Here is a 27,440-nt window from a genome sequence, read left to right as displayed (position 1 = left end):
TCTGTCTAATATTAATGTTGAAGTCTCCCACTATTATTATGTGGGAGTCTAAGTCTCTTTATAAGTCCTGTATGTCTAGGTATTCCTGTATTGGGTGCGTATATATTTAGGATCTTTCCTTCTTTGCTTCTTTTGATCTTGTTGCTTAATTGTAACTTCTGCTTTTTATTTATTTATTTTAGCTCTCTGTTTGGTTGGTAAATCTTTCTCCATCCCTTGTTTAGAGTCTTTGTGTATCCTTGAATGTGAGATGGATCTGGATGCAGCATACTGATGGGTTTTAGTTTTTTATTCAAATTGCCTATCTTTGGATTGGGGGATTTAGTCAATTTAAATTTAGAATTAATAATAATATATGTGAGTTTAATACTGTCATTAGCTGGCTATTTTGTCCATTAGTTGATGTAAATTCTTCATTATATTGATGCTCTTTTTGATAATTTTTTTAGAAAGGCTGATACTGTTTGTTCCTTTCATATATGTAGTGGTTCTTTCAGAAGCTCTTGCAAAGCAGGCCTGGTGGTGATGAAATCTCTGAGTGCTTGCTTATTCACAAAAAACTTTATTTTTCCTTCACATGTGAAGCTTAGCTTGGCTGGATGTGAAATTCTGGGTTGAAAGTTCTTTTCTTTAAGGATGTTGAATATTGGCCCCCACTCTCTTCTGGCTTGTAGGGTTTCTGCTGAGAGATCTGCTGTAAGTCTGATAGGCTTCCCTTTGTGGGTAACCTGACCTTTCTCTCTGGCTGCCCTTAGTATTTTCTCCTTCATTTCAACCCTGGTGAATCTGACGATTATGTGCCTTGGAGTTGCTCTTCTTGAGGAATATCTCTGTGGTGTTCTCTGTATTACCTGGAGTTGAATATTATCCTGCCTTACTAGGCTGGGAAAATTTTCCTGAATAATGTCCTGAAGCGTATTTTCCAGCTTGGATTCATTCTCTTCGTCACATTCAGGTACACCTATCAAGTGTAGATTAGGTCTTTTCACATAGTCCCATATTTCTTGGAGACTTTGCTCGTTCCTTTTTATCCTTTTTCCTCTCGTCTTGTCTTCTTGTTTTATTTCATTGAGTTGATCTTCGACCTCTGATATCCTTTCTTCTGCTTGATCAATTCGGCTGTTAAAACTTGTGCATACTTCACGTAGTTCTCGTATTGTGTTTTTCAGCTCCATCAATTCACTTATTTTCCTCTCTAAATTTTGTATTCTTGTTGACATTTCGTCAAACCTTTTTTCAAAGTTCTTAGTTTCTTTAGATTGTGTTAGAACAAGTTCTTTTAATTCACAGAAGTTTCTTATTATCCACGTTTTGAAGCCTGCTTCTGTAATTGGAACCCACTCGTTCTCCATCAAGCCTTGTTTCGTTGCTGATGAGGAACTGGGATCCCCTGCTGAGGAAGAGGCGTTCTGATCTTGGGTATTCTCAGCCTTTTTTGACCGTTTTCTTCCCTTCGTTGTAGATTTATCCATCTGTGGTCTTTATAATTACCGTCTTTGTAATTGGGTTTCTGAGTGGACGTCCAACTTATTGATTCTCAGCGCCGAAATCTGAGCAACCCACTGCACCGACTAAATCAGCGGCGTTAAGATTGAAGGTGCTTTTCCGACTCTGCACCGAGAACCGATGCTCCGAGGCGCCGGCAAAACCGCCTCGCCGGTCACAAGAGTCGTGCTGGCGACCCGTGGGGCTCCTCCGCTGGGAATCTCCTGGTGCGTGAGCAACAAAAATTCATGTGAAGGTGTGGCGTCCTCTCCTTCTTTGCGCTTTCAGTGGGAGCTACAATCCCGAGCTGCTAGTGATCAGCCATCTTGGATCTCTCTCCCGATATATTTTTTTTTTTTTTGGAGACAGGGTCTCACTCTGTTGCCCAGGCTGGAGTGCAGTGATGTGATCATGGCTTACTTCAGCCTCAACCTCCTGTACTCAAGTGATCCTCCTGCGTCAGCCTACAGAGTAGCTGAGACTATAGGCATGTACCACAATGCCTGGCTAACTTTTTATAGAAATAGGGTGTCTCTATATTGCCCAGGCTAGTCTCAAACTCCTGCATCAAGCAGCCCTCCCACTTTGGCCTTCCAAAGTGCTGGGATTACAGGCATGAGCCACCATGCCTAGCCAGATTTCTTTTTCTTTAGATATATTAATATATCCAAATAACTTACTGTATTATCTTTTATCTTTTGGTAGGAGTCTGGGAGGTTTCTCCAACAGAACTATATTATTTTTCAAAAAAAAAATGTTGACATATTTCAGCAAACATAGTAAGATCCATATTCTTTCTGGGTTGCTGCAATTATTGTGTTGGTGATATTGCTTACAAATTTTCAAGGTATTTTGGCAGGCAACTCTTATGGGCTGTTGGGTCCTGAATTGTGTCTCCCCCCACCCCCCAAATTCATATGTTGAAGCCCTAGCCCACAATGTGATGGTGTTTGGAAGTGGAGCCTTTGGGAGGTAATTAGGTTTAGATGAGGTCATGAGAGTGGAGCCTGTGATGAGATTAGTGCTTTCTTAAGAAAAGGAAGAGAAAGAAATCTCTGTCCCCTCTCTTGGTGCATGCACTGAAGAAAGGCCACGTGAGCACACAGCAAGAAGGCAGCTGTCTAGAAGCCAGGAAGCAAGCCCTCACCAGACACTAAACCTGCCGGCATCCTGATCCCAGGCTTCCCAGCCTCCAGAACTGTGAGAAATGAAATATCTGTTGTTTAAGCCACCCCATCTGTGGTATTTTGTTATGGCAGCTTCAACTGACTAAGACATGGACTAACTTATGAATATGGGATGTGTTGTAGTCACATAATAGCTACTTTTATATTTTACCCGTAATCCATTTTACTAACAAGGAACTGAACATAAAGGCCAGTCTCTAGTTTGTTTGTTTGTTTGTTTGTTTTTGAGACAGAGTTTTACTCTTGTCACCCAGGCTGGAGTGCCATGGCGTGATCTTGGCTCACTGCAACCTCTGCCTCCTGGGTTCAAGTGATTTTCCTGCCTCAGCCTTCCAAATTGCTTGGATTACAAACGCCTGCCACCATGCCTGTCAGTTTTTGTATTTTTAGGAGAGACAGAGTTTCACCATGTTGGCCAGGCTGGTCTTGAGCTCCTGACCTCAGGTGATTTGCCTGCCTTGGCAAATCACCAAAGTGCTGGGATAACGGGCGTAAGCCACTGTGCCTGGCATCTAGCTTTTAACTATTAATAAAATTAAGGTTCTGATTGTTAGTGTTCTATTCTAAGTATCTGGGGGTTTTAGAAAGATACTCACCAGCAGCCTGAAAATAACCCACCAAGAACTTTTATGATTTTCAAAAGTCTAGAAAACGATAAATAAATTTTGCACAGAAAGTTAAATGGTAAAAATCAAAGCAGAGGTATGGAAAGATCTCCCAAGGAGATAAGATTGCTCCCAGGCTGAGCACTGAGAAGCAAATTGAGATAGGTCTGTAGAACCTTAGAGATTGTATTGACGGTACCCCATGCTGTTAAGTGAGGCAGCATTTTGGGCCAAGTCTTACTCAAAAAGAGGTGCTATAAAGGATTTTTATTCTTATTTTTTATTTTTTTTTTTGAGACAGGGTCTCACTCTTGTGGTCCAGGCTGAAGTGCAGTGAAGCAGTTTGGCTCACTGCAACCTCTGTCTCCCGGGTTCAGGTGATTCTCCTGCCTCAGCCTCCCGAATAGTTGGGATTACAGGCATGCACCACTAAGCCTTGCCTAGTTTTTATTTTTAGTAGAGATGGGGTTTCATCATGTTGTCCAGGTTGGTCTTGAACTCCTGACCTCAGGTGATCCACCTGCCTCTGCCCCGCAAAGTGCTGAGATTACAGGCATGAGCACAGTGTCTGGCCATGTAAAGAATTTTTATATGCTCCAAAGTTGAAGTATTTCGTAAGACCACTCCTTGATTTCATTCCTCCCGAAATGCATATTGGGGAAGGTGAGGAGGAAGTTGAGAGAACTTTACTAGGACACAGAGGCTTATGCTGTGTCCATAGACTTCTGTCTTAAGAAGTTTCAGGTCCTAGAATGTGTTTATGATTTCTTGGCAGTTTATGATCTTCAAATCTTATTTAGCAACTAGGTATGCAGGTATTTATATACTTCACCCTTTGCACATACTTCCTTGTAGATCATATAAAAGATTTAGTTTTTAGCCTGAAAGAAATGGAAGTTATTCAAAAATTCTAAGCAAGGGAGTGACAGAGCCAGTTATATTTTTCAATAAAAAAGGTATCTCTCAAACAAAAAAATAAATTTTAAAAAAGGTATCTCTCACAATATGGTGGAGAAGAGGAAGAGTGGGCAAGAAGATACATGAAGCCTACTTAGGTGGCTGATTTAGTAAATAAAGAAGATGATAGTTTGGACTAAGATGGAATAGATTTATTTAAAAGATATTTAAGAACAAAAACCAATCCGACTAGTGGTGGTTTAGAAGTGAGAGTTAGAGAGGGAGAGAGAAGTGAAGGAAAACTTTGAAGTTTTTGGCTTATGCAACTCAACTGAAGGTAGCCAAATAACTTACTGAAGTTAGGGACTTTAGAGAAGAGCCAGGCCTGGCAGCAGGCATGAGTGACGACCACCACTCTGATGTCAGCCCGTTTGAATTGGAGGTGTTTTTGAGAAACTCAAGCAGCGATGTCAGTTCCACGTGTCCTCATTTACTGTTTAACAATTAGCCCTTCTGGTTCTTTGAAGGTCAGAGAAGGCTGTGCTAGAGATATGATTTCGGAATCTTAGGTATTTAAATAGCAATTGAGACTGTGGATCTGGTGATGATAGCCTAGGGGAAAGTAAAAGAATGAGGGAAAGAGGAGGTTGAAGAGAATAAGAGCAAAGTAGACAAAAAAGGAACTGTCAGGGGTAGGAGGAAAACTAGGAAAGTGTGTGATCCTAAAAGCTAAGACAAAAGTGTTTCACAAAGGAAGCAGTGGTTGACTACAGTTGCATACTGCTGATGTTGATAAAACATTAAGATAAAAAACTAATTTGTTAATTACTATGTTGCTAAATGAGGAGATGCAGAGTTTTAAAAATGGCATGGCAATTAGATAGGGAAATTTGAATAATTGAGCAGTTGAAGAAATGAATTATATTTGCTATTATACTTCTTAAGCTGAGTGTTAAACTCTTTGGGTTGCAAATTACAGAAACTCAACTCAGGTTCTTTTAAACAAAATAAATAACTTATTTCTTCATGGAATTCAAATATCCAGGATAGGAGTGGCACAGTGGAATCCAGGGGCTTAACCAATATTGTTAGCTGTGTCTCTCCCTGTCTCTGCCTCTGTCTCTCAGCTCTGCTTTTTTCTGGAAGGATCTCTGGTGGTCCCTGGCAACTTCAGGCTTTTCTTATCCTTAAAATAAGTAATCCTAATGGAAAGAGAGCTCCTCCTTCCCAGTTCTAGAGGAATACCAGGATTTACTTAAATTTTACTAATTTAAATCATATCCTTATTCATAACTGAATTACTTTGGTCAGAAGCAATTAGATATGCTGACAGGCAAGGCCTGAATCACCTGCTCACCCCTGGAGGTGGGCCAGTTGAGAAGTAGCCTTGTCTGAATCACATGGGCTCTGACTAGGGGGAGGGGTGATCTCCCAAAGGAAAACCAAGATATTCTTCCCAGATGGAGGAAGAATGCATGCTGGGGATACAAAAACAACAGACAGCTATTTTAGCTGTAAAAAGAAGCCCTTGGCCCAATGTATTTGAATAACTGCTTCTGCAATGTACTTTATAGGTAATCTTTTGGCCTAAAGGATGAATGAATCTATTTGTTGCTGTAACTTGATAGAGCTACTGGATCTGATTTTTAAGACTAAAGAAAGGTTGTAATTATTTTTGCTGCATGTGCTGCTACTGGTTTGTGGAGCTGAATACTAACTAATCTTAAAGACACATTGAGGCCAAAACAAGCACATGAAAAATGCCCAGCATCACTAATCATTAAGAGAAGTGCAGATCAAAACTGAAATGAATTATTGCCTCACACTCATGAGGATGGCTGCTGTAAAACAACAACAAACAAAACAAAGTGACAGGTGTTGGTGTCACGGTCTGAATGTTTGTGTCCCCCTAAAATTCATATGTTGAAACCTAATCCTCAGTGGAATAGTATTATAAGTATCAGATAGTATTAATCACCCTTAAGAGGTGATTAGGTCATGAGGACTTTGTCTTCGTGAATGGGATTGATGCCCTTATAAAAGAGACCCCGGAGAGGTAGCTAGCGCAGTCCATCATGTGAGGACGCAATGAGAAAATGCCATCTGTGAACCAGAAAGCAAGCCATCATCAGACACTGAATCTACCAGCACCTTGACCTTGGACTTCCTAGCCTCCAGAACTGCAAGCAATAAATTTCCACTGTTCATAAGCCACCAGTGTATGTTATTTTTGTCAAAGCAGCTAGAATAGACTAAGACAGTTGGCAAGGATATAGGGAAACTGGAACCCTTATACACTATTGATGGGATTGTAAAATGCTGCAGCTTCTCTGAAAAACACTGTGGCAGTTCCTCAAATAATTAAAAGTAGAACTCCCATCTGATCCAGCAATCCCACTTATGCATCTGCATCTGAAAGAATGAAAGCAGGGTCTCGAGATGGTTGTGCATTCATAGCAGATTATTCACAATAGGCAAAAGGTAGAAGCAGCCCAAGCGTCCATCAGTGGGTAAATGAGTAAAGAAAATGTGGTATTTACATATAATGAAATATTATTTATCCTTGCAAAGGAAGATATTTACATATAATGAAATATTTTTTATTCTATCATGCTACGTGGATGAACCTTCAGGACATGGTGCTAAGTGAAATAAGCCAGTCTCAAAAAGACAGATACTGTATGATTCCTCTTACATGAGATATCTAAAGTAGTGAAACTCATAGAAACAGAGTACAACAGTCATAACTAGGGGCTGGGGGAAAGGAGAAATGGACAGTTGTTATTTAATGGGTATAGAATATTAGTTTGGCAAGTTTAGAAAGTTCTGGAGATGTGTTGTGCAACACTGTGAATATATACATAATATCACTGAACCATACAGTTACACATGGTTAAGATAGTTTCATATGTGTGTCTTACTACAGTTCAAAAAATTTTATGACACATTGATTCAACAAATTATATAAATAGATGGTTCTTATGGACTAACTTATTGTATTTCTTAATAAAGATTGGTGCACATACCAAAGGCAAGGGGATTTCAGGGGTTGAATTTGTTAGAAGATAGTATCTAGCACCCATCACTAACCTCACTGCCCCATTTTGCCCTGGATTTGCCTCTAAACTATGTGGTAGTTTTACTTTGCCATGGCATTAATAGATTTGTATGATTAACCCTCTTTTTCCTGGTTCGTTCTTAAGTAGTCCATTCATGTTACCAGTAACTATCTCTTAAAAGAGTATTTTAAATCTACTTTCTAGGAGTTTGTAACTCGTTATATTTGTTTATAAGAAATTAACTCACACTTTTTTGTGCCATAGATGGGATTGCTGTTCTTCAGTTTTTTATTAATTCATCACACAGACATACCTATTGAATGTCATTCTTGAGATACAGAGGTTTGTGACACAGTGTTTGCTCTCAGGAATCTCACAGACTAGGCAGATACAGTTCACAAGATAGGGTGGGAAGTGCTGTGACAAAGGTGTGCACAAGATGTTACAAGGAAATAGATGATCAGTATCTCTTTCAGGATGGACCAGAGTATAATGAAAGTCTTAGAAGTAATGACTGGGCTAAACTTTATTTGGCATATAAAAAAATACTTAACAGGTAAATCTACAACCCTGGTGGGAGACTTGAACACAACCCTCTCAATAGCAAATAGAAGAGCAGAGAAAAATCAGTAAAGATATAGAAGATGAAACAGAACAACTACCTAGAATGACAGAGTTCACATTCTTTTCAAGTACACATGGTATACATACCAAAATTGAATAATTGTTTGCCTAAGCTGTGCTTGAGGAAATTCTGTAGTTGTCCAAGGATATTAGAAAAGATGTAAGAGTAAAAATCAATTATTTAAACTTCTATCTCAAACAGATTGAAAAAGAAAAGCAAATCAAACCTAAGGAAAATAGAAGAAATAAAGAAGAGAAATAAGTCAATTAGAAAGCAGATGTATTACAAAAAAAGAACAAAATTGGTGCTATGAAGAGTTTAGAAAAATTGATAGAACCTTACAAAGACTAATTTCTTGAAATAGAAAAGATATAATATTAGGAATGAAAAGGGTTATATCACTGTAGAGCCTACAAACATTAGAGAAGATATTTTTAACATCTTTATATCATGCATGTGTTTGATTGGATGAAATACACAAATTTCTTGAAAGCTACAACTTACTAAAGCTAACAGAAAGAAAAGAAAATCTAAATAGTAAAATATGTATTAAGGAAATGGATTCTGTTATTTAAAACCTTTCCACAAAGTAAATAGTCCGTTTGTGGCCCATATGACTTGTCTGGTGAATTCTTTCAGATGTTTAAGGAAGAACTCAGACTTTTCTAGACAACAGAAAAAGGAAATAATTCCTAACTCAAATTGAACACGTAAAATGGACAGTACATTACAATGAAGTGAGTTTATTTAAAGTATGGTAGAGTAGCTTAATATGTAAAAATCAATGTATTTCACCACATTGACAGGAAGTAAAAAAATTAGATGATCATTTTGATAGATTCAAATTTTTAGCTTAATGAAAAGGCCCTTTTCAAAGAATCTGCCTGTCCCTCCAGCCTCCTGTCTTTTCCCTGTTAGGTATACACACACTCCTTCAGACATATATGGAATGGTTTGCACTTCTTGAGTCATGGCATGTTATTTCTTGCCTCTCTGCTTTCATATGTATCATACTACCTGCTTCTTTACTCAGTAACTTACACTTGTCCTTCAAGTCAGTTTAAGATTCTTGGAAGATGTTGCCAGCATAGTCTTTCCTCCCCTCTTTTTCATCTTTATGGAGTTATAATTTACATGCAATGAAAGGCATCTGGGTACCACCACCACCACCACCCCCCTTGAAAGGGTGCTCCTTCTCTGAAAATGTTCTCCACATTAATCTATCTGCTTTCTGTTAGTCTAGATTAAATTTGTATTTTGTGGGGTTTCATATGATCTGAACTGTATGAACCCTTTGTGTCTGGCTTTTTTCACTCAGTATGTTTTCGAGATTCACCTGTGTCATTGCTTGTATCTGTAATTCATTTTCTCTAATTGCTGAGTTGTATGCCACTATATGGATATACCACAAATTGTTTATCCAATTATATGTTCATGGACATTTGAGTTGTTTCTAGTTTGAGGCTATTAAGAATAAAACTGTTAACAAACATTAGCATTCAGGTTTTGTGTGGACACATATTTTCATTTTCCCTAAGTACATAAGAGTTAAATTACTCAATAGTATTGGAGATGTATTCTTAACTTTGTAAGAAACCACCAGACTGTTTTCCAAAGTGGTTGTACCATTGTACACACCAATCAGCAATACGTGAGTGTTCCGTTTGCTTCATATCCTCAGCAACACTTGCTATTGTCAGTCTTTTTAATTTTAGCCATTCTGCTTGGTGTTGGTGGTATCTTATGATTTTAATTGATGTTTCTCTGATGAATGATGTTGAGTATTTTAATGTATTTATTGGCCATTAGTATTATCTTCCTTTGTGAAGTGTCTGTTGAAACATTTTGCCTGTTGGCTTGTCTGTAAGAGGTTTTAAATTTGTGTGTGTGTGTGTGTGTGTGTGTGTGTGTGTGTGTGTGTGTATGGGTACATATATATGTACATGCACATATACATGTACATATATAGTACGTGTATATATATACTGAATTCAAGTCCTTCATTGGATATGTGATAAAAGAAAAACATCAGCCAAATTAAATTTAAAGGAGTATAATTGAGCAACGAATGATTCGTGAATCAGGCAGCCCCCAGAATCACAGCAGATTCAGAAACTCCGGCATAGCCAAATGATGGAAGAACGTTTATAGACAAAAAAAGGGAAATGAGGTACAGAGGTTGGAAGTGAGGCACAGAACAGCTAGACTGGTTACAGCTCAGTGTGTACATTATTTGAATACAGTTTGAACACTCAGCAATGAATGAATGGTTGAAATACGGCTGCTGGGATTGGCCAAGACTCAGCTATTTTATTTATTTATTTATTTATTTTACTTTAAGTTCTGAGGTACATGTGCAGATCATGCAGGATTGTTACATAGGTATACACATGCCATGGTGGTTTGCTGCATCCATTCCCCCTGTCATCTACATTAGGTATTTCTCCTAATATCCCTCCCCAATCCCCCTTCCCCCTGCTATCCCTCCCCTAGTTCTCCCACACTCCAACAGGCCCCAGTGTGTGATGCTCCCTTCCCTGTGTCCATGTGTTCTCATTGTTCAACACCCACTTACGAGTGAGAACATGCAGTGTTTGGTTTTCTGCTCTTGTGTCAGTTTGCTGAGAATGATTGTTTCCAGCTTCATCCATGTCCCTGCGAAGGACATGAACTCATCCTTTTTTGTGGCTGCATAGTATTCCATGGTGTATCTGTGTCACATTTTCTTTATCTAATCTATCATTGATGGGCATTTGGGTTAGTTCCAAGTCTTTGCTCTAGTAAATAATGCTGCAATGAATATACGTGTATATGTGTCTTTATAGTAGAATGATTTATAATCCTATGGGTATATACCCAGCAATGGGATTGCTGGGTCATATGGTATTTCTATTTCTAAATCCTTGAGGAATCTCCACACTGTCTTTTACAATGGTGGAACTAATTTACACTTCCACTAACAGTGTAAAATTGTTCCTAAATATATATGCACCCAATACAGGAGCACCCAGATGCATATAGCAAGTTCTTAATGACCTACAAAGAGACTTAGACTCCCACACAATGACAGTGGGAGGCTTAAACACTCCACTGTCAATATTAGACAGATCGATGAGACAGAAAATTAACAATGACTTGAATTCATTGGATACCAATGACTTGAATTCATATCTGGACCAAGCAGACCTAATAGACATCTACAGAACTCTCCACCCCAAATCCACAAAATATACATTCTTCTCAGCACCACATCACACTTACTCTAAAATTGACCGCATAATTGGAAGTAAATCACTCCTCTGCAAATGCAAAAGAATGGAAATCATAACAAACAGTCTCTCAGACCACAGTGCAATCAAGTTAGAACTCAGAATTCAGAAACTAGCTCAGAACCGCACAGCTTCATGGAAACTGAACAACCTGTTCCTGAATGGCTACTGGATAAATAATGAAATGAAGGCAGAAATAAAGATGTTCTTCAAAACCAATGAGAACGAAGACACAACATACCAGAATCTCTGGGACACATTTAAAGCAGTGTCTAGACGGAAACTTATAGCACTAAATGCCCACATGCAAAGTGAGGAAAGATCTAAAATTGACACCCTAATGACACAATTAAAAGAACTAGAGGAGTAGGATCAAACAAATTCAGAAGCTAGCAGAAGACAGGAAATAACTAAGATCAGAGCAGAACTGAAGGAAATAGAGACACAAAAACCCTTCAAAAAATCAATGAATCCAGGAGCTGGTTTTTTTGAAAAGATCAACAAAATAGATAGACCGCTAGCCAGACTAATAGAAGAGAGAGAAGAATTGAATAGATGGAATAAAAAATGATAAAGGGGACTTAGCTATTCTTATAGGTACACACTACTAAGTTAGGTTTGCAATTTTGTCTGCGTTGAAAACTAAGTTACAATTCATCTACAAGGATTCAAATATAGGAGTATGGAGTCCTTCTCACGCCACATTTAGTTCGCTTTAACATATGTATGTTGCGAATATTTTTTCTTAATCTGTCGCTTGCTATTTCATTAACATTGCCTTTGGAAGAGCTGATACTTTAAATTTTATGAAGTCTGGTTTATGAAATGTTTCTTTTATGGTTCATACTTTTTGTGTCCTCTGTTTCTACCCCAGGGTGGCAAAGATTCCTATGTTTTATTTTAGAAATTTTATAGTTTTAGCTAGTACTTTTAGGTCTATGATTTATTTTCAGTTAATTTTTATATACGATGTGAGGTAAGGGTTAAGGTTCCGTTCCTCCCCCACTAATGGATAATTTGATTGTCCCAGTACCATTTCTTGAGGAGATTGTACTTCTTTCATTGAATTATTTTGGCACATTTATTGAAATCAGTTGACCTTGTACAAGGGGTCTTGAAAAAGTTCATAGAAAGTGTGTATTACGAAAAATCTATACAAAGATTTCCATTTTTTTTGCACCAAAATAAACATCTACTAACTTATTAAAGCACGTCTGGACAGGATCTAGTTTGAGGCATTAAGAAAGATGAGATGTCAGTTTGAAAATGACCCCTATTAGAGCAACGTGGATTTTGCTAAAATTGAAGCAAGAACAGACATCACATTTATGGTGAAGCGTGGATGGAAGAAGAGTGAAATCAATGATGCTTTATGAAAAGTTTATGGGGACAGTGTTCCAAAGAAATTAGCAGTTTACAAATGGATAATTCATTTTAAGAAAGGATGAGACAATGTTGAAGATAAAGCCTGCAGTGGCAGACCATCCATATCAGTTTGCAAGGAGAAAATCTTTTTCATGCCCTAATTGAAGAGGATCAATGATTATCAGTACAAACAGTAGTCAACATCATAGATATCTCAGCTTATACAATTCTGACTGAAAAATTAAAGTTGAGCAAACTTCACCTTGATGAATACCAAAACTGTTGTACCCAGTTGAACTGCAGACAAAAACAAAAACAGAGTTTTCTTTCTCTCTCTTTTTTTATTTTTAGTTTTGAGATGGAGTCTTGCTTTGTTGCCCAGGTTGGAGTGTAGTGGCACAATCTTGGCTCACTGCAACTTTCGCCTTCTGGGTTGAAGTAATTCTTGTGCTTTAGCCTCCTGAGTAGCTGGGACTACAGGCATGCATCACCATGCTTAGCTAATTTTTGTATTTTTGGTAGAAATAGGGTTTTGCTATGTTGGCCAGGCTGGTCTTGAACCCCTGGCTTCAGGTGATCTGCCTGCCTCAGCCTCCCAAAGTGCTGGGATTACAGGCATGAGCCACTCTGCCTGGCCCGAGCACAGAGCTTTCAATGGAAATTTTAAACAAGTGGGATCTAGATCCCAAAGCATTTCTTCGAAGAACTGCAACAGGAGGTGAAACATGGCTTTACCAATATGATCCTAAAGACAAAGCATAATCAAAGCAGTGTCTAGAAAGAGGTCAAAGTGGTCCAGTCAAAACAAATGTAGATCAGTCAAGAGCAAAGGTCATGGCAACAGTTTTTTGGGGTGCTCAAAGCGTTTTGCTTGTTGACTTTCTGGAGGGCCGAAGAATGATAACACCTGCTCATTATGAGTGTGTTTTGAGAAGATTAGCCAATGTAGAGAAACACTGAGGAAACCTTTACCAGAGAGTCCTTCACCCCTAGAGCACTCTTGTTCATTCTTTTCATCAAATGAGGGCAATTTTGCAAGAGTTTTGATGAGAAGTCACTAGGCATCCACCTTACAGTCCTGGTTTGGCTCTTTATGACCACTTTATGTTTCCTAATTCTAAAAAATCTGTACAGGGTATCTGTTTTTATTCATTAATAAAATTAAGGAGATGGCATTGACATGGTTAATTTCTCAGGGTCCTCGGTTCTTTAGGGACGGACTAAATAGCTGGTATCATTACTTACAAAAGAATCTTGAATTTGATAGAGCATATATTGAGCAAAGTTTACATTTTTTATCTTTTAATTTTTCCATGATCTTTTTTATGCCCCCTTGTATGTAAGGATCTATTTTTGGATTTTCGATTCCATGGATCTATATGTCTGTTATGTCAAAACCATAATTGAGTGCCCTAATTGTATAATAGTGTTGAAATTGATGGTGTAAGTCCCCCGTCTTTATCCTTTTCAGGCGTATTTTGGCTATTCTATGTTCTTTGCGTTTCCATATAAATTTTTAAGTCAGTTTGTTAATTTCTATAAATTTATGCAAGATTTTAACTGGGATTTTATTTAATATATGTATCAATTTGAGAACAACTGACATCTTAATCTCATAATCTAATCTATGGACATGGTTGTCTTAGCTTGTACTGCCGTAGCAAAATACCATAGGCTGGGAGACTTAGACAGCAGGAATTTATTTTTCATGGTTCTGCAAAGTCCAGGAACAAGATGCAGACCAATTTAGTTCACTGGTAAGGGCTCTCCTCCTGGTTTGCAAGGGGCTGCCTTCTTACTGTGTCCTCACGTGGTGGAGGGAGAGGAAGCAGACTCTCTGGTATCTTTCCTTGTAGGGCCCCACCCTCATGACCTCATATAAATCTGATTACTCCTGAAGACTCTCATTTCCACGTACCATCACAGTGGGATTTAGGGCTTCAACAAATGAATTTGGGTGGCGGAGGGGACACAATTCAGTTCATAGCGATGGTCTGTCCTTCCACTTGTTTTGGTCTGATTTATCTCAACAGGATTTTGTAGTCTTCAGTATTCAAACCTTACATATATTTTGGTAAATTAATTTTTAAGTGTTTAGTATTTTTCCATGCTACCATAAACAGCTTTAAAAAAGCTTTGATCTCCAATTTTTCTTTGCTAGTATATAAAAATAAAATTGGTTTTTGTATATTGACCTTGTGTTCTGTAACTTTGCTAAATTCACTTTTTAGTTCTACTAGTGCTTTCCATAGACTTCATAAGACTTTCCAAGTCATCGTAATGCCATCTGTGAATATAAAGATAGTTCTACATCTTTATCTCTAATCTGTATGTCTATTGTTTTTCTTTGATCATTATACTCACTAGGACCCTGGTACAGTGTTGAATACAAGAGCTGAGATTTGATTTCTTTGCTTGGTCCTGTTCTTAGAGGGAAAGCATTCAGTCTGTTGCTAGTAGATGCAAAAATATGATATTAGATGTAGATTTTTCATAGGAGTTCTTTAGCAGGTTGAGAAAGTCTCCTTCTATTCCTAGTTGAGATTTTTTAAAAATCATGAATGGATGTTGAATTTTGTGAAAGGCGTTTTTCCATCTATTGAAATGATCATGATGTTTCTATTTTATTCCATTAATATGATGAATTTATTTTTAAACATTAAACAAACTTTGCATTCTTGGCATAAATTCTACTTGATTATTATACATTATGTTCTTCACATATTGCTGGATTTGGTTTTTAATATTTGTTAAGGACTTTTGGCATCTAGGAATACTGATCTGTAATTTTCTTTCTTTTTTTTTTTTTTAATGTCTTTGTCTGGTTTCAGTATAGGATTGCATTATTTCTTCCTTTCACCCGTGAAACCCATTTGAATCTGGAGTTTTCTTTGTTGAAAGGCTTTAAACTACACATTACAATTTTTAAGTAGATAATGTATTTCTTTTGGGTTCACCTTTGGTATTTTGTGTCATTCAAAACAGTTTTCTACTTCGTCTAAGCTGTGAAATATATTTGCATAAAGTTGTAGTATTCTTATCTTTTTAGTGCCTATGGGATTTGTTGTACCATCTCCTCTTTTATTCTTTTTGTGAATTTGTGTCTTCTCACTTTTTATTCTTGATCAGTCTAGAGATTTATAAATGTTATTATTTTTTTCAAAGATCTTTATTTTTGTTTCATTAAATTTTCTGTTTTCTATTTCATTTACCTAGGCTCTATATTTATTTCCTTCTACTTATTTCTGGTTTAGTTTGCTCTTTCCTAACTTCATACAGTGGAAGCTTATATTATTGATTTTTTTCTAATTTAAGTATTTAAAATTACAAGCTTCCCTTTGAGTACTATTTTCACTCTATATCCCAACTTTTTACTATATTGTATTTTCATTTTCATTTAGTTTAAAATGTTTTATTTTGTGATTTTTTTTTTCCTATGGTTAATTTAACATTGTGTTATTTAATTTCTAAACGTTTGGAGATTTCCCAGTTATCTTTATGTAATTTTTAAAAATTTAATTCTATCATGACCAGAAAGCCTACTCTATAGTATTTCACTCTTCTTTTAAAAACCTAGTCTATATTATTTCAGCCTTTATAAGGCAAGGTATGCATATGGTATATCTGTATGAATGTTTTATGTGCATTTGAAAATGTATATTCTGCTGCTGATAGGAATTCTATGAATGTCAGTTAGATCAAGTTGATTGATTGTGTTAAGCATTCCAAATTCCTAATGATATTCAGTCTACAAGTTTTGTCCATTGCTGAAAGAGGAGTTTTGAGGTTTCCAGTTATAACTGTGGATTTATTTCTCAATTATTTCAGTTTTTGCTTCATGTATTTTGAATAGCTGTTACTGGGTACATGTGCATTCAGGACTGTTATGTTTTCTTGATTAATTTAACTCTTTATCACAATGAGATGTTCCTTTTTATCCCTGGTAATGATCCTTGACCTGACATATGTTTGTCTGAGATTGATGTAGCCATTCCAGTTACTCTATGATTACAGTTTAAATGCTGTATCTTTTTATCTCTTTTTATCTGTGTCTTTACATTAAAAATGAATTTCTTCTAGATAGAATATAGTCTTGCTTTTAAAATCTATCCTGACAACCTCTTCTTTTTATTTAGTGTTTAGATCGTTCGCATTTAATGTGATTTTCTGTGTAAATTTAAATCTGCCATCTTGTTATTTGTTTTCTGTTTATCACATCTAGTTTTTGTTTCTTTTTTCCTCTTTTCCCAATTTTTTTTGGATTAATTCAGTGTTTTTTAGGATTCCATTTCATTTTCACAATTGGTTTACTAGCTACTCCTCCTTTGTCACCACCCACCATGGCTGTTGCAGGGTTTACAGTATACATTTTTAACTTACCACAGTTCATATTCAAATATGCCACTTCCTGCATAATGTATGAAACTTACAATAGTGTACTTTCATTTGTCCCCCTTCTTCCCTTGTGCTACTGTTGTCATAGAGAGGATATTTATGAAATACCTTCTTAAACACCCTTTTCTGCTAATTTTATCATCTCTTAAATTTCTGAGTTTGTTTCTATTGACTTGTTTTTCTCGAGGCTATTAGTCATTGTTGCTAGTTTTTCATATATCTAGAACTTTTTGATCAAATGTCAGATGTTGTGACTTTTACATTGCTGAATGCTCACTTTTGTTGTATTCCTTTAAAGAGTACAGAATCTCAAGCAAGTAGTTAAGTTACTTAAAATGAATTTGACCCATTTGAAGCTTATTTTTAATCTCTTTTAAGGTAGATCTAGAGTACCCTTTACTCTAAAGCTGATTGAGCAACACTCCTGATGTATTCTTTTAAAATACAAATGGGATCTCACTATGTTGCCCAGGCTAGTCATAGAAACTTTTGGCCTCAAGCAATCCTCTCATCTTGGGCTTCCAAAGCACTGGGACTATAGGTGTAAGCCATTGCATCTGGCCCTAATGTAGGTTTTCTACTGAGTGTCTTATGTATTCAGTGAAGGCTCCCTACTCTAGCTAGTTGTACCTTAAATCTTTCCAGACCTGTGGAATTCTAGGACTGTTTGACTTACACTTCCTGATGATTCTTATTTTTCCAGAAGTTGTTCTTGCTCAGCTTTACAGTATTTCGTTCTGCATATGTACAGTTAGCTATTCAGCCAGAGATTCAAGAAACTCATTTGCAGGTTTCTAAAGCTCTTCTTCTGTATTGTCTTTCTCTTTTGAGGACCCTGCCCTGAAAATTGCAGTACTCTGGCCTACCTGACCTCCCACCTCTTTTTCCTCAACTCACTGGGATTACAGATTCTATTTGGATTTCCATTCTCTGTGCCAAAGTCTGGAAATTAATTTTAGAAAGAAAGCCTGTGTGATGGTAGGGCTCACCTTATTTGTCTCCCTTTTATCCAATAGTTTTCTACTGTGTGAAAATAGTTGCTTCCAATAGTTTTGTCTGGTTTTCTAGTTGTTTATAATAGGAGTATAAATTTTGACCCTCTTATCCCATGTTGGTCAGAAATGACATCATAGCTTTTAAATTTTCTCCCATCTCCCCATAAAAATAGACAAGTTTAACAAGGCTGCAAAACCAAAGGCCCATGGATAACATCTACAAAAAAACTTGATGACTAGGCATTCCTGTGACCTTCCAAAATATGAGTGGATGGAACTAAAGCACTGACAGCTTGAAGACCTGTGTGATGTCATATACACGGAAAAAAAAAAAAAAAGAGGAAGGCAGTTCAACTTCTGATATCTTGAGATTACTAAGGCTGTATCAAAAGGACACAGGGCCAACTTGAAAGGTCCTTACTAGCTAGAGAAAGGTATTGTAAAGATCAGTAACTGCAGAGGCTTGAAGCAGCAAATATGTTTAAATTTGTAAGTTTCAAATGACACTTAAAAAGAAAACACCCTCATCCTAATCTTTGGAGGATACTAGAGAACCACCTCATTATTTTGAAAGCTGGCAAATACAAGAAATGAGGCGAACATTTATCCCACCTTTCCTGTTTTTACCTAGCATAACAAAATAATTGATGAGGCAAAATTCCTCTTTCTAGATGTTTTCTAGCTCATGAAGAATGAATGAAAAAATTTTAAAATCACCATTTTGCAACCCCAGATGAATTAATGAGTCTAGGCAGTGATTATTAATGGCTGCTAATATCACAAAAAGAGAAATAAAAAACCGTTATGTACCTACTAGGGAATCACATACCTATCACTTAGGAAGTAGTCTTATAAAATCTGAGAAAAAAAATCCAACCTGAATCTGCAAGCTTCTTGATCTGACTACCTGTCTTTGAGAATTGTAAGACAGAAGTACATATTAAAACACACCATGGAGATACAAAAACAAAATTTAGTGAGGGGGCTCTAGGGCAGGGGTTAGCACACAATGCCCATGGGACATATCTGGCCCATTGCCTGTTTTTTGTATAGCTTTTGAGCTAAGAATAGTTTTTACATTTTTAAATGGTTGAAAAAATTCAGAAGAATATTTTGTGAGATACGAAAATTCCGTGAAGTTCCAGTTGTAGCGTTCATAAATAAAGTTTTGTTGGAACACAGCCATGCTCATTTGTTTATGTATTGTCTGTGGCTGCTTTCATGCTACAAGGGCAGAGTCGAGTAGGTGCAAGAGTCTGTACAATCAAAAATGCCAAAATACTTACCCACTGGCCGTTAACAGAAAAAAAATTTGTCAATTGCTAATCTAGAGGACTAGTGACCCAGTTTCTTTAACAAATTCCAAGAAAAAAGATGAAAGGAAAAATCAGTAAGTCTTAAGAGACATAACAATCAAGTATTACAATATATGGACCTTATTTGGATCCCTATTCAAAACATAATGTTTAAAAAACCGAGATCATCAGGAAACTGAACAGCAACAAAGATATTTGGTGATATTATGGAATTGTTAATTTTTAAAGGTGAGATAATGATTTTGTGATTATATTTTAAGAGGTCCTTAGCTTTTTAGAGATATATTCTGAAATATTTATAGATATTTGAATTTGCTTCAGAATAATCCAGGGAGTTGGGAGTTACTGAGTGTGGATGTAAGTGAAATAACATTGGCCATATTATGAAAATTGTGACTGGAAAATGGGTGCTTGATGGCTTCTTACACTGTTTTACTATTTTCTCTAGCTTTGAATATGTTTGAAAACTTACAGAGTTTAAAGTAAATCAGTTATTTCAAAATAAGTTTAAAAAATCAGTTCAAAGGCCATTGAATGCCTCTTTTCTGTGCTTCTGTAGAATCTTAACATATCACATTGATTGTTATTGGGTGGTTATTTGTTTGATTTCCCTTAGACTCCCAACTCTTTGAACGCAGGGACCATTTGACTTTGATCCATAGTGTCAGTTATAGGACCTAGCACATAATCTGGTACATACTTTTGGAACAAATATAGTGGCTTTTCATGACATTATTATGATTTCTAGAGGATAAACATTCTAAAACACAGTAGTCCTTTTTGTTGACATTATTTATTTTTATTTACTCCTTTCAAATAGTCTGTGGTTCAGCATGAAACCAAACTGGTTATATAGCTCTTATAAATCAGGAAAAATATAACTCCACAATAAAGTTAAGTTATACAATGGGCATCTTAGTTTGAGCTGTCTCCGTCTGAGACATGATATTGTTTAAGTGTGGAATAGGCACTTAGAAGTAAGGCAGGTATTTCTTCTCCAAGCACAATATTGTGTATTTCTGAATATTGCAGAAATATCTAGATTCAAATCTAAGACCAAAATCTAATCCTCAAACCAGATATAAATTATTTCTCTCTACCTTATTATTCTGCTTGTTAGCTTAATAACCTAATTTTTAGCTTAATTGCCTAACAACTGGTTATGATTATTGAAAATTTAATTTTTGCCTGGGTGTGGTAGCATACACCTGTAATCTCATCACTTTGGGATGTCCAGGCTGGAGGATTGCTTGAGTGCAAGTGTTTGAGACCAGCCTGTACAACATAGTAAGACTCCATCTCTACATAAGATTTTAAAACTAGTGGGGCATGGTGGTGCATGCCTGTGGTCCCAGCTATTCAGGAGGCTGAGGTGGGAGGATTGCTTGAGCCCTGGAGATCGAGGCTGGAGTGAGCTGTCATCACACCACTGCACTCCAGCCTTGGCAACAGAGCAAAACCCTGTCTCCAGAAGAAAGAAAATGTAATTTTAAAAATCCCAATCTTTTGCTTTTTTCCCCTCTTCACTTTTTTGTCTTTCTATTTGTAGCAATTCTCTTATCATGGATATGTTTTTCCTGTTTTCAGTGTAATTCTAATCTCACAAACTCTGAGCTCCAGGATAATTAGTCAGAAATACAACCCTGAAGCTTAAGCCAGGGTCTAATGTTTAAATAAATCATCTGGCACCAAAACACCTTCTCACATTCATCAAGAAGACCTTTTGGTATTCTGGACTTGGGGACAAGGTGGATTGTCAAATGATTAGTCAAGTTATTTTTGTAGCCTTATTCTCCTATTCTGTTTTCCTCTGAATCAGGGTTTTTATAGCAGGTGTGAACATTTATAATTGTCATTTTCATAAAAATAAAATGCTGTTTTCTTCAGAGCATTTACAAAATCACAACGGGCAGATTTTAAAGCTAATTTGCCTAGCTAAATGCCAGTGACACGCTATGATATTATCCTGGCTTCCTTGCCCAAACTGGTAGGTGAAATCAGAACTGAGAGGTGTCAGAGGGTACTAAAGGAACTAGCTCAATAGCAGAGTCAACAGCAAGGGAAACAGACTCAGTAGGGTTAAGGGCACAGCTAGTTGTTCCCATCATCTTTGGACTTCCGATTGTGTACACTTTATCTCTGCATCCATTTTCTTAGCTACTTTTCTCCCTTCCCTTGATGGCTTCCTTTTTATCTCTATGGCAATCTTCATTATGTGTGATAACAGGGTCCATGTAGAGCATGGATGACTACAGTTTAGAAATGCACTTTATAATTTACAATGCATGAAAACCAAAGCTTCAGATTCTCTTTATAGGAAGTATAGTGTGGCGCCCCACCTTGGTGTCATGTGGCATTCTGACCACTACCCTTCAGGGAGGCTGTGCCAGAACTCGGCAAATGAAGGGATGGGTCAAAGTGTGATAGGAGGAAATGGGGGTGTCAACCACATGCCAGAAATTGGCCCTCTTTCATTCAACGGACGTGCTGGGCACAAAAATGAATATACCTCAGTCCTTGATGTCACGAAGTTTGCATAGAGGTTGGGGATACAGGGTAGAGCAACAGCCAGCGATGGTAGGGCACAGCGCCTCCTGCCGCCGGGGTCCACGCAGATTTGACAGCCCTTATTTCTACTCCCTTCCTGTGCATCATCTGACACTGTTGACAAGTTTCTCTGCTGGAATCTCACCCCTCTTAGCTTCCACATTACTCTCTCCTGGACATTCTTTCTTGCTATTGGCTCTTATTCTTTCGTCTGATGGTAAATTGGCATTTCCTAGAGTTCTCCACTCTTTCCCATCCCACCCAGTGCCATTAATTCTGAACCTCAATTTTTCTACCTCAGCACTTTCCAGGGTTATGACAGACTCCCATCAGTTAACAGTAACTTCCTTTGGCAGCGATTCTTGACCTGTTGTGGGAAGAGTATCCAAAGCACCAGTAGCAGAAGCTCCCTGGGTGATTCTGACACATTTCCCCCACCTGTTGGACAGATTCTGTGTCTTATATTTTAACCCTAGCATGGTGGCCAGTTATGGTAGGAGCTCAGTGATGTTAACTGTGTGTTTAAAGGCAGTAAGCACAGCATGCTATGGAAACACAGAGCAGGTCACTTAATTGTGAGAAAGTTAGGAAAAGCTACAGAGAAGCTGTCAGTTGAACTAAACTGAATTCTCTAGATGGATAAGCCTTAAAGAAGATTCAAACAGGTGGATTTTCACAGCAAGGCAGATCAGTTATTGAAATTTATATATAGCAAGCAGTTAGACACACAGGCTTCTTTACTAAATCTCAGCATTAGGATGAAGGAACTCTTTCTGAGTTTTGAACAAGATTAGTTTAAGTCAAATAAAAGTAAGATATTCTGTATCACTGGACAGATAATAGATTTGTAGTCATCACTGCTCCCAAGAAATGATACTGGTTCTGGCACGAAATAGTCTAATTAATTTTTTAAAGTAATCTCAACTTTCATTTTAGATTCCGGGGTACATGTGCAGGTTTCTTACCTGACTATATTGCGTGATGCTGAGGTCTGGGATACAAATGATCCATCACCCAGGTAATAAGCATAGTATTCAATAGGTAGTCTTTTAATTAATTTTAATAAAGAATTTCATTCATTTATTCACTCAGTAAATTTATTGAAGCACCTTCTAGTGTTCAGCACTATAATAGGTGCTATATGTTCAGTGTTCAGCACTATAAGTGCTATATATTCATTAGTGAGCAAAACAAACTTAGCCCCTGTCCTCATGGGGCTTATAGTCTAGTGAAAAAGTAGACATTAAGGAAATCACTACACACACCACAGACGCAATGATAAATACTATGAGATAAAGTAGAATGTTAAGGGAAAGAACAACAGGGTCACCCAGTTGAGATTAGGTAATAATTGAACAATGATCAGAGGTTAATTAGGCAAAAAAAATTAGGGGAAAGAGGCAGAGAGAAGAGACGTAGGAAACTCCTGGGCAAAATGGTTTGAACAAATTGATGAAGAGCCATGAACTGGCTCAACTAAGAGCTGCTGTTGAGGAAGAAGGGCACACCCCTTCTCAGGTCCTGCTTTTGCCTCTTCCTTGAGTTCATGCCATATAGGAATGGGTATCCCCTATCAACTCCAGTGACAGTGGTCTCCTTGCAGGTTCCCAGACAGGCTATGCTGTTTCATACCTTTTAAAACAATTGTGGTAAAAACATGAGATGTACCCTCATTTTAAGTGTTCAGTGCAGTATTATTAACTATAAGCACAATGTTGTCCAGCACAAATTTAAGCATTATACCTAACAGAAATTAAGCATTAAGCATAACAGTAAGCAATAATGTTGTCCAGCACAAATGTTTGCACAAATTTTCTCACAGACATGCATAAGAAGCTTACACAATTCAAAAATCAGAGTAATGTAAAAAGGCATAGAGAAAGTCTTTAGAATACCCTTGTGTTCTCACCCTTGCCCTGTCTGCACCATTCGCCAAATGCTTACCCTTATCTCCCTGCAGATAACATTATTATTATTAGCCTTTTGTGTTTCAGTCCTCCAGTTCTTTACATAAAGAATATACATTGTTATGTTCTCTCTCTTACTCACATGATAGACATTGTTATGTGGCTTGCTTTTTGCATAACAAAACCTGTTAAGAGGTCAGTTTATGTAGAGCTGCACTGTCCAAGAAGGTCAGTACGAGTTGTATGTGGCTGCAGAGCACTTGAAATGTGGCAAATGCAACTAAAAATGGAATTTTAAATTTTATTTAATATAAATTTAGATTTTAAAAATCAAAGCAGTGAAAAATATTTTCCTATTAATCTCAATTTTATTGTTTTATTGGAACTGCATTTCACTTTATTGAAAATCCAATACCCAAATTGAGATGTGGTATAAGTGTAAAACACACACGGATTTCAAAGACAGTACAAAAAAATGGAAACTCTCATTAATGTTTTACATTGTTTACATGTATTCATCAGTTTGTTCAATCTTTTTAATACAGTTAGTTAAATAAAGTATTAAAATCAATTCTGCCAATTACATACGTGGCTCAAATTCTTTTTCTACTGGACAGTGCTGATATATTACATTTACTACTTTTTACACCTGTATGGTATTCCATTGTATAGTGTACCTCAGTTTACTTAACCGGTCCACCTTTGATGCATAGATGAGTTGCTTCCAGTCTTCTATTAAAAATAAAACAAAACAAACGCCGAAATGCTTACCCTTCTCCATACGTCACTTCACACGTGTGCAGGTTGATCTGTAAAATCGATTCCTGGCATTTGGTTTGCTGGGTGCAAATGTAAATGCATTTGTAATTTTGATGTTACCAAATTGCCCTCAATTAGCATTGTAGCAATTTGCACTTTCACCAGCAATGTGTGTGAGTGCCCATTCCTCATATTGCCACTTGAAGCTACAATTAACTGTATTTTTGGATGTAATAATCAACACATTTCTTTTTGCTAATTCTGAGGATTTTAAGGAGAAATTATAAATGGTTTGCCTAACTTCTTTTTCCATTGGGAAAAAAAAAATCTCCTACTGATAAAATGCTTAGAATTAGCATTTCAGGGCCGGGTGCAGTGGCTCAATGCCAGTAATCCCGGCATTTCGGGAGGCCGAGGTGGGTAGATCAGGAGGGTCAGGAGTTTGAGACTCGCCTGGCCAACATAGTGAAACCCCGTCTCTACAAAAAATACCAAAAGTTAGCTGGGCATGGTGGTAGGCGCCTATAATCCCAGCTACTTGGGAGGCTGAGGCAGGAGAATTGCTTGAACCTGGGAGGCAGAGGTTACAGTGAGCCGAGATTATGTTATTGCACTTTAGCCTGAGCAACAATGTGAGACTGTCTCAAAAAAAAAAAAAAAAAAAGCACTTCAGGACTTTTTTTTTTTTAAATGAAAGCATTAAACAATTAACCCTCATTGTTTCCCAGTATGTACGTTTCTATGAAAGTTGCAACTTTCACCATACTGAGATTTAGGAAGAGGGATTTTGTGAGGGTTCAAATGGATAAGGGACTGCATTTTCTTCTGTTTCTTAAGAGTTGGGGATTTCCCAAATTACTCTAGTAGCCTTCCCTGGCTGTGGTGGACTAACATTTCAGGTTAGAAAGGCAGTTTGCATGCAGTTTTTACACATTGTCAGTTAATCTCCTGAATTAGTTTTACTGTATGCTAAACATATTCTAAGTTAATGGGTTGCTTAACTGAAGAAACTGACTGACAACATAATTGGAGCCTAAGAGCTCTGATAATCAGATAGTTCATTCCACTGACTTTATTAGTAAATGGCAGAGCAAGTTTGTCTTTTCACTTTATGGATCCAACTGTTGTCCTTCTTCTGAGACTTGTGTGCCCTCTACTGCCTTCTTTGCCTTTTTGTTTGTTTTTGTTTTAGATGGAAATGAAGAAATAAACATTCAGTATCCAAAAGCAAATTGCTTCAAATTTTCCATTCATAGGAATCTGAAAATAAGGTTCTTCTAAAGAGAAATCTTACTATTTAGTTAGAGATGTGCCAGATAAGTTAATAAATTAGTATAATGAAACCCTTGATTTGGGGGAACATAAAATAATATTTTGCCAAATCCTAGAGGCATAGAAATGTACTTTATATCAAATATAACGATGGACACTTAACTGTCGTTTGTATTGTATTGATTTTCAACATAAAAAGATTAAGAAAAAAGTTGTCTTTATGTTCCTCATGCAGGAAGAACACCAGGATATTGAGGACTTAGTATAAGGATCATCCTTGGCAACTGGTTGTATTGAGTCATTGCTACTGTGTTCAAGTTACACAATAAGTAAATATACAACTTTCTAACAGGAAGCAGCTGCAACCTTAGCTATTCTTTATATTTCCTTTTGCTTCTGTTGCTAATTTTTGCGTAATTATTTTGTTTCAGGAAGGATTTTCACTCATTGGTAGCAAAGACTGGTTGAAGATTGTAAGACGTGTGGATTGTCTGTTGTTTGGAACAACGATAAAGGCAAGATTTAAGCTAATGATTATATTCTTCTCATCCTCTATGTGTGTATGTTGGGAGGTGTTTAGAGCGTCTCTTGGTAGGTGACGTGTGCTGGGAAGAATACAAAAGTTTAAAAGAGGTTCTTAACTCTGAGCAAAACATGAAACAAGGTCTGTAGAGAGGCAGAAGCCTCATTAGCAGGAGGACATTGCTAAGGAGTCAGGCTCTGATGGATTTGGCAGTATGCGTCTGATGGAGCTGTGCAGCCATTCTCTAGCCCCCAAGACAAATTGGGAGGAAGTGGAGTACATCATTTGTCTTGCTTTTTGGATGTTTAAAAAGGTGTATATTTCCAAATTATTCAATGAATATTTTCGTTTTAATATTAAAAAATTAAGTTCCCTTTTATTTTCTTTCTAGCTGTATTAAGTGTAAAGAATGATCCTCATCAAAGAAACATACAGATTAATCACCTGGATCATTTTCCTTCAAAAATAACTGTGAAAGACAATCTGTTAACATTCACTGAGTAGACACTATTGAAATTTCAGTGGAAGGTACTAATTTTTGAGGGACTTGGACTCTGAGAGTTAGGTGATTATCTAATGGAGAGGATTTAACTTGGGGTACACAGACCCCAAAGAGTCTCTACAGAATTCAGAGGATTCATGAACTTGCATGGATTTTCACTGACCTCTAATTGAAATTTATCATTTCCTTCCACTATGAATGTAGGCCAGCAGACCACAGTAGTTTTAGACCTTCTCACCAGTGGAAATCACAGATACTTTCATATCACATTTCAGTTGTTTCTGATATCTCAAATGTTTATGCTCATCACTACCTCAAAATTAATGTGTGTATTAGTCCTCCTACTAGATCTTTATTAAATAAATTAATAAAGAAGCATATATATTGTTAATTCACAAATTAGTACCTTAATATTGTAGTAAACTAACTTAGTATAATTGGTTTCCTTTGTAAACTCATGTATTTTGTGTGATTAAAAACATTGTTCTGAGAAGGGGTCCACTGGCTTATCACATTGCCACTGGAGTCTGGAGCACACACTCCAAAATGTTCAAGAACCCCCGTTTTGTTTCCCATATAAGGAAAGTGACTTAAGCCAATAGCCCAGGTTATGACTAGCTATCAGAGAACCAGGCTGCCCTTTGATCTCTGGACTCAGCTCCAGACTGTGTCATACTGAATGAATGTATAGATCTCTGAAAAAATTATACCATGCTGTATGTTTGATATTTG

At 37.0% G+C, this 27,440-nt stretch overlaps 1 protein-coding gene across 1 annotated transcript in view; it reads left to right on the top strand.

Moving 5' to 3' along the window:
• Nucleotides 1-27,440, top strand: part of REC114 (REC114 meiotic recombination protein) — a 106,790-nt gene that overhangs the window by 60,048 nt on the left and 19,302 nt on the right. The window contains 1 exon segment of the mRNA XM_003944149.3: nt 26,115-26,198. Within this exon segment, the coding sequence (XP_003944198.1) occupies nt 26,115-26,198 (84 nt within the window).

Source organism: Saimiri boliviensis, chromosome 2 (genome assembly GCF_048565385.1).
Source record: "Saimiri boliviensis isolate mSaiBol1 chromosome 2, mSaiBol1.pri, whole genome shotgun sequence".
In the NCBI taxonomy this organism is placed as follows: Eukaryota; Metazoa; Chordata; class Mammalia; order Primates; family Cebidae; genus Saimiri; species Saimiri boliviensis.
The sequence above is the reverse complement of the archived record's forward strand: the minus strand, read 5'-3'. Positions and strand labels throughout refer to the sequence as shown.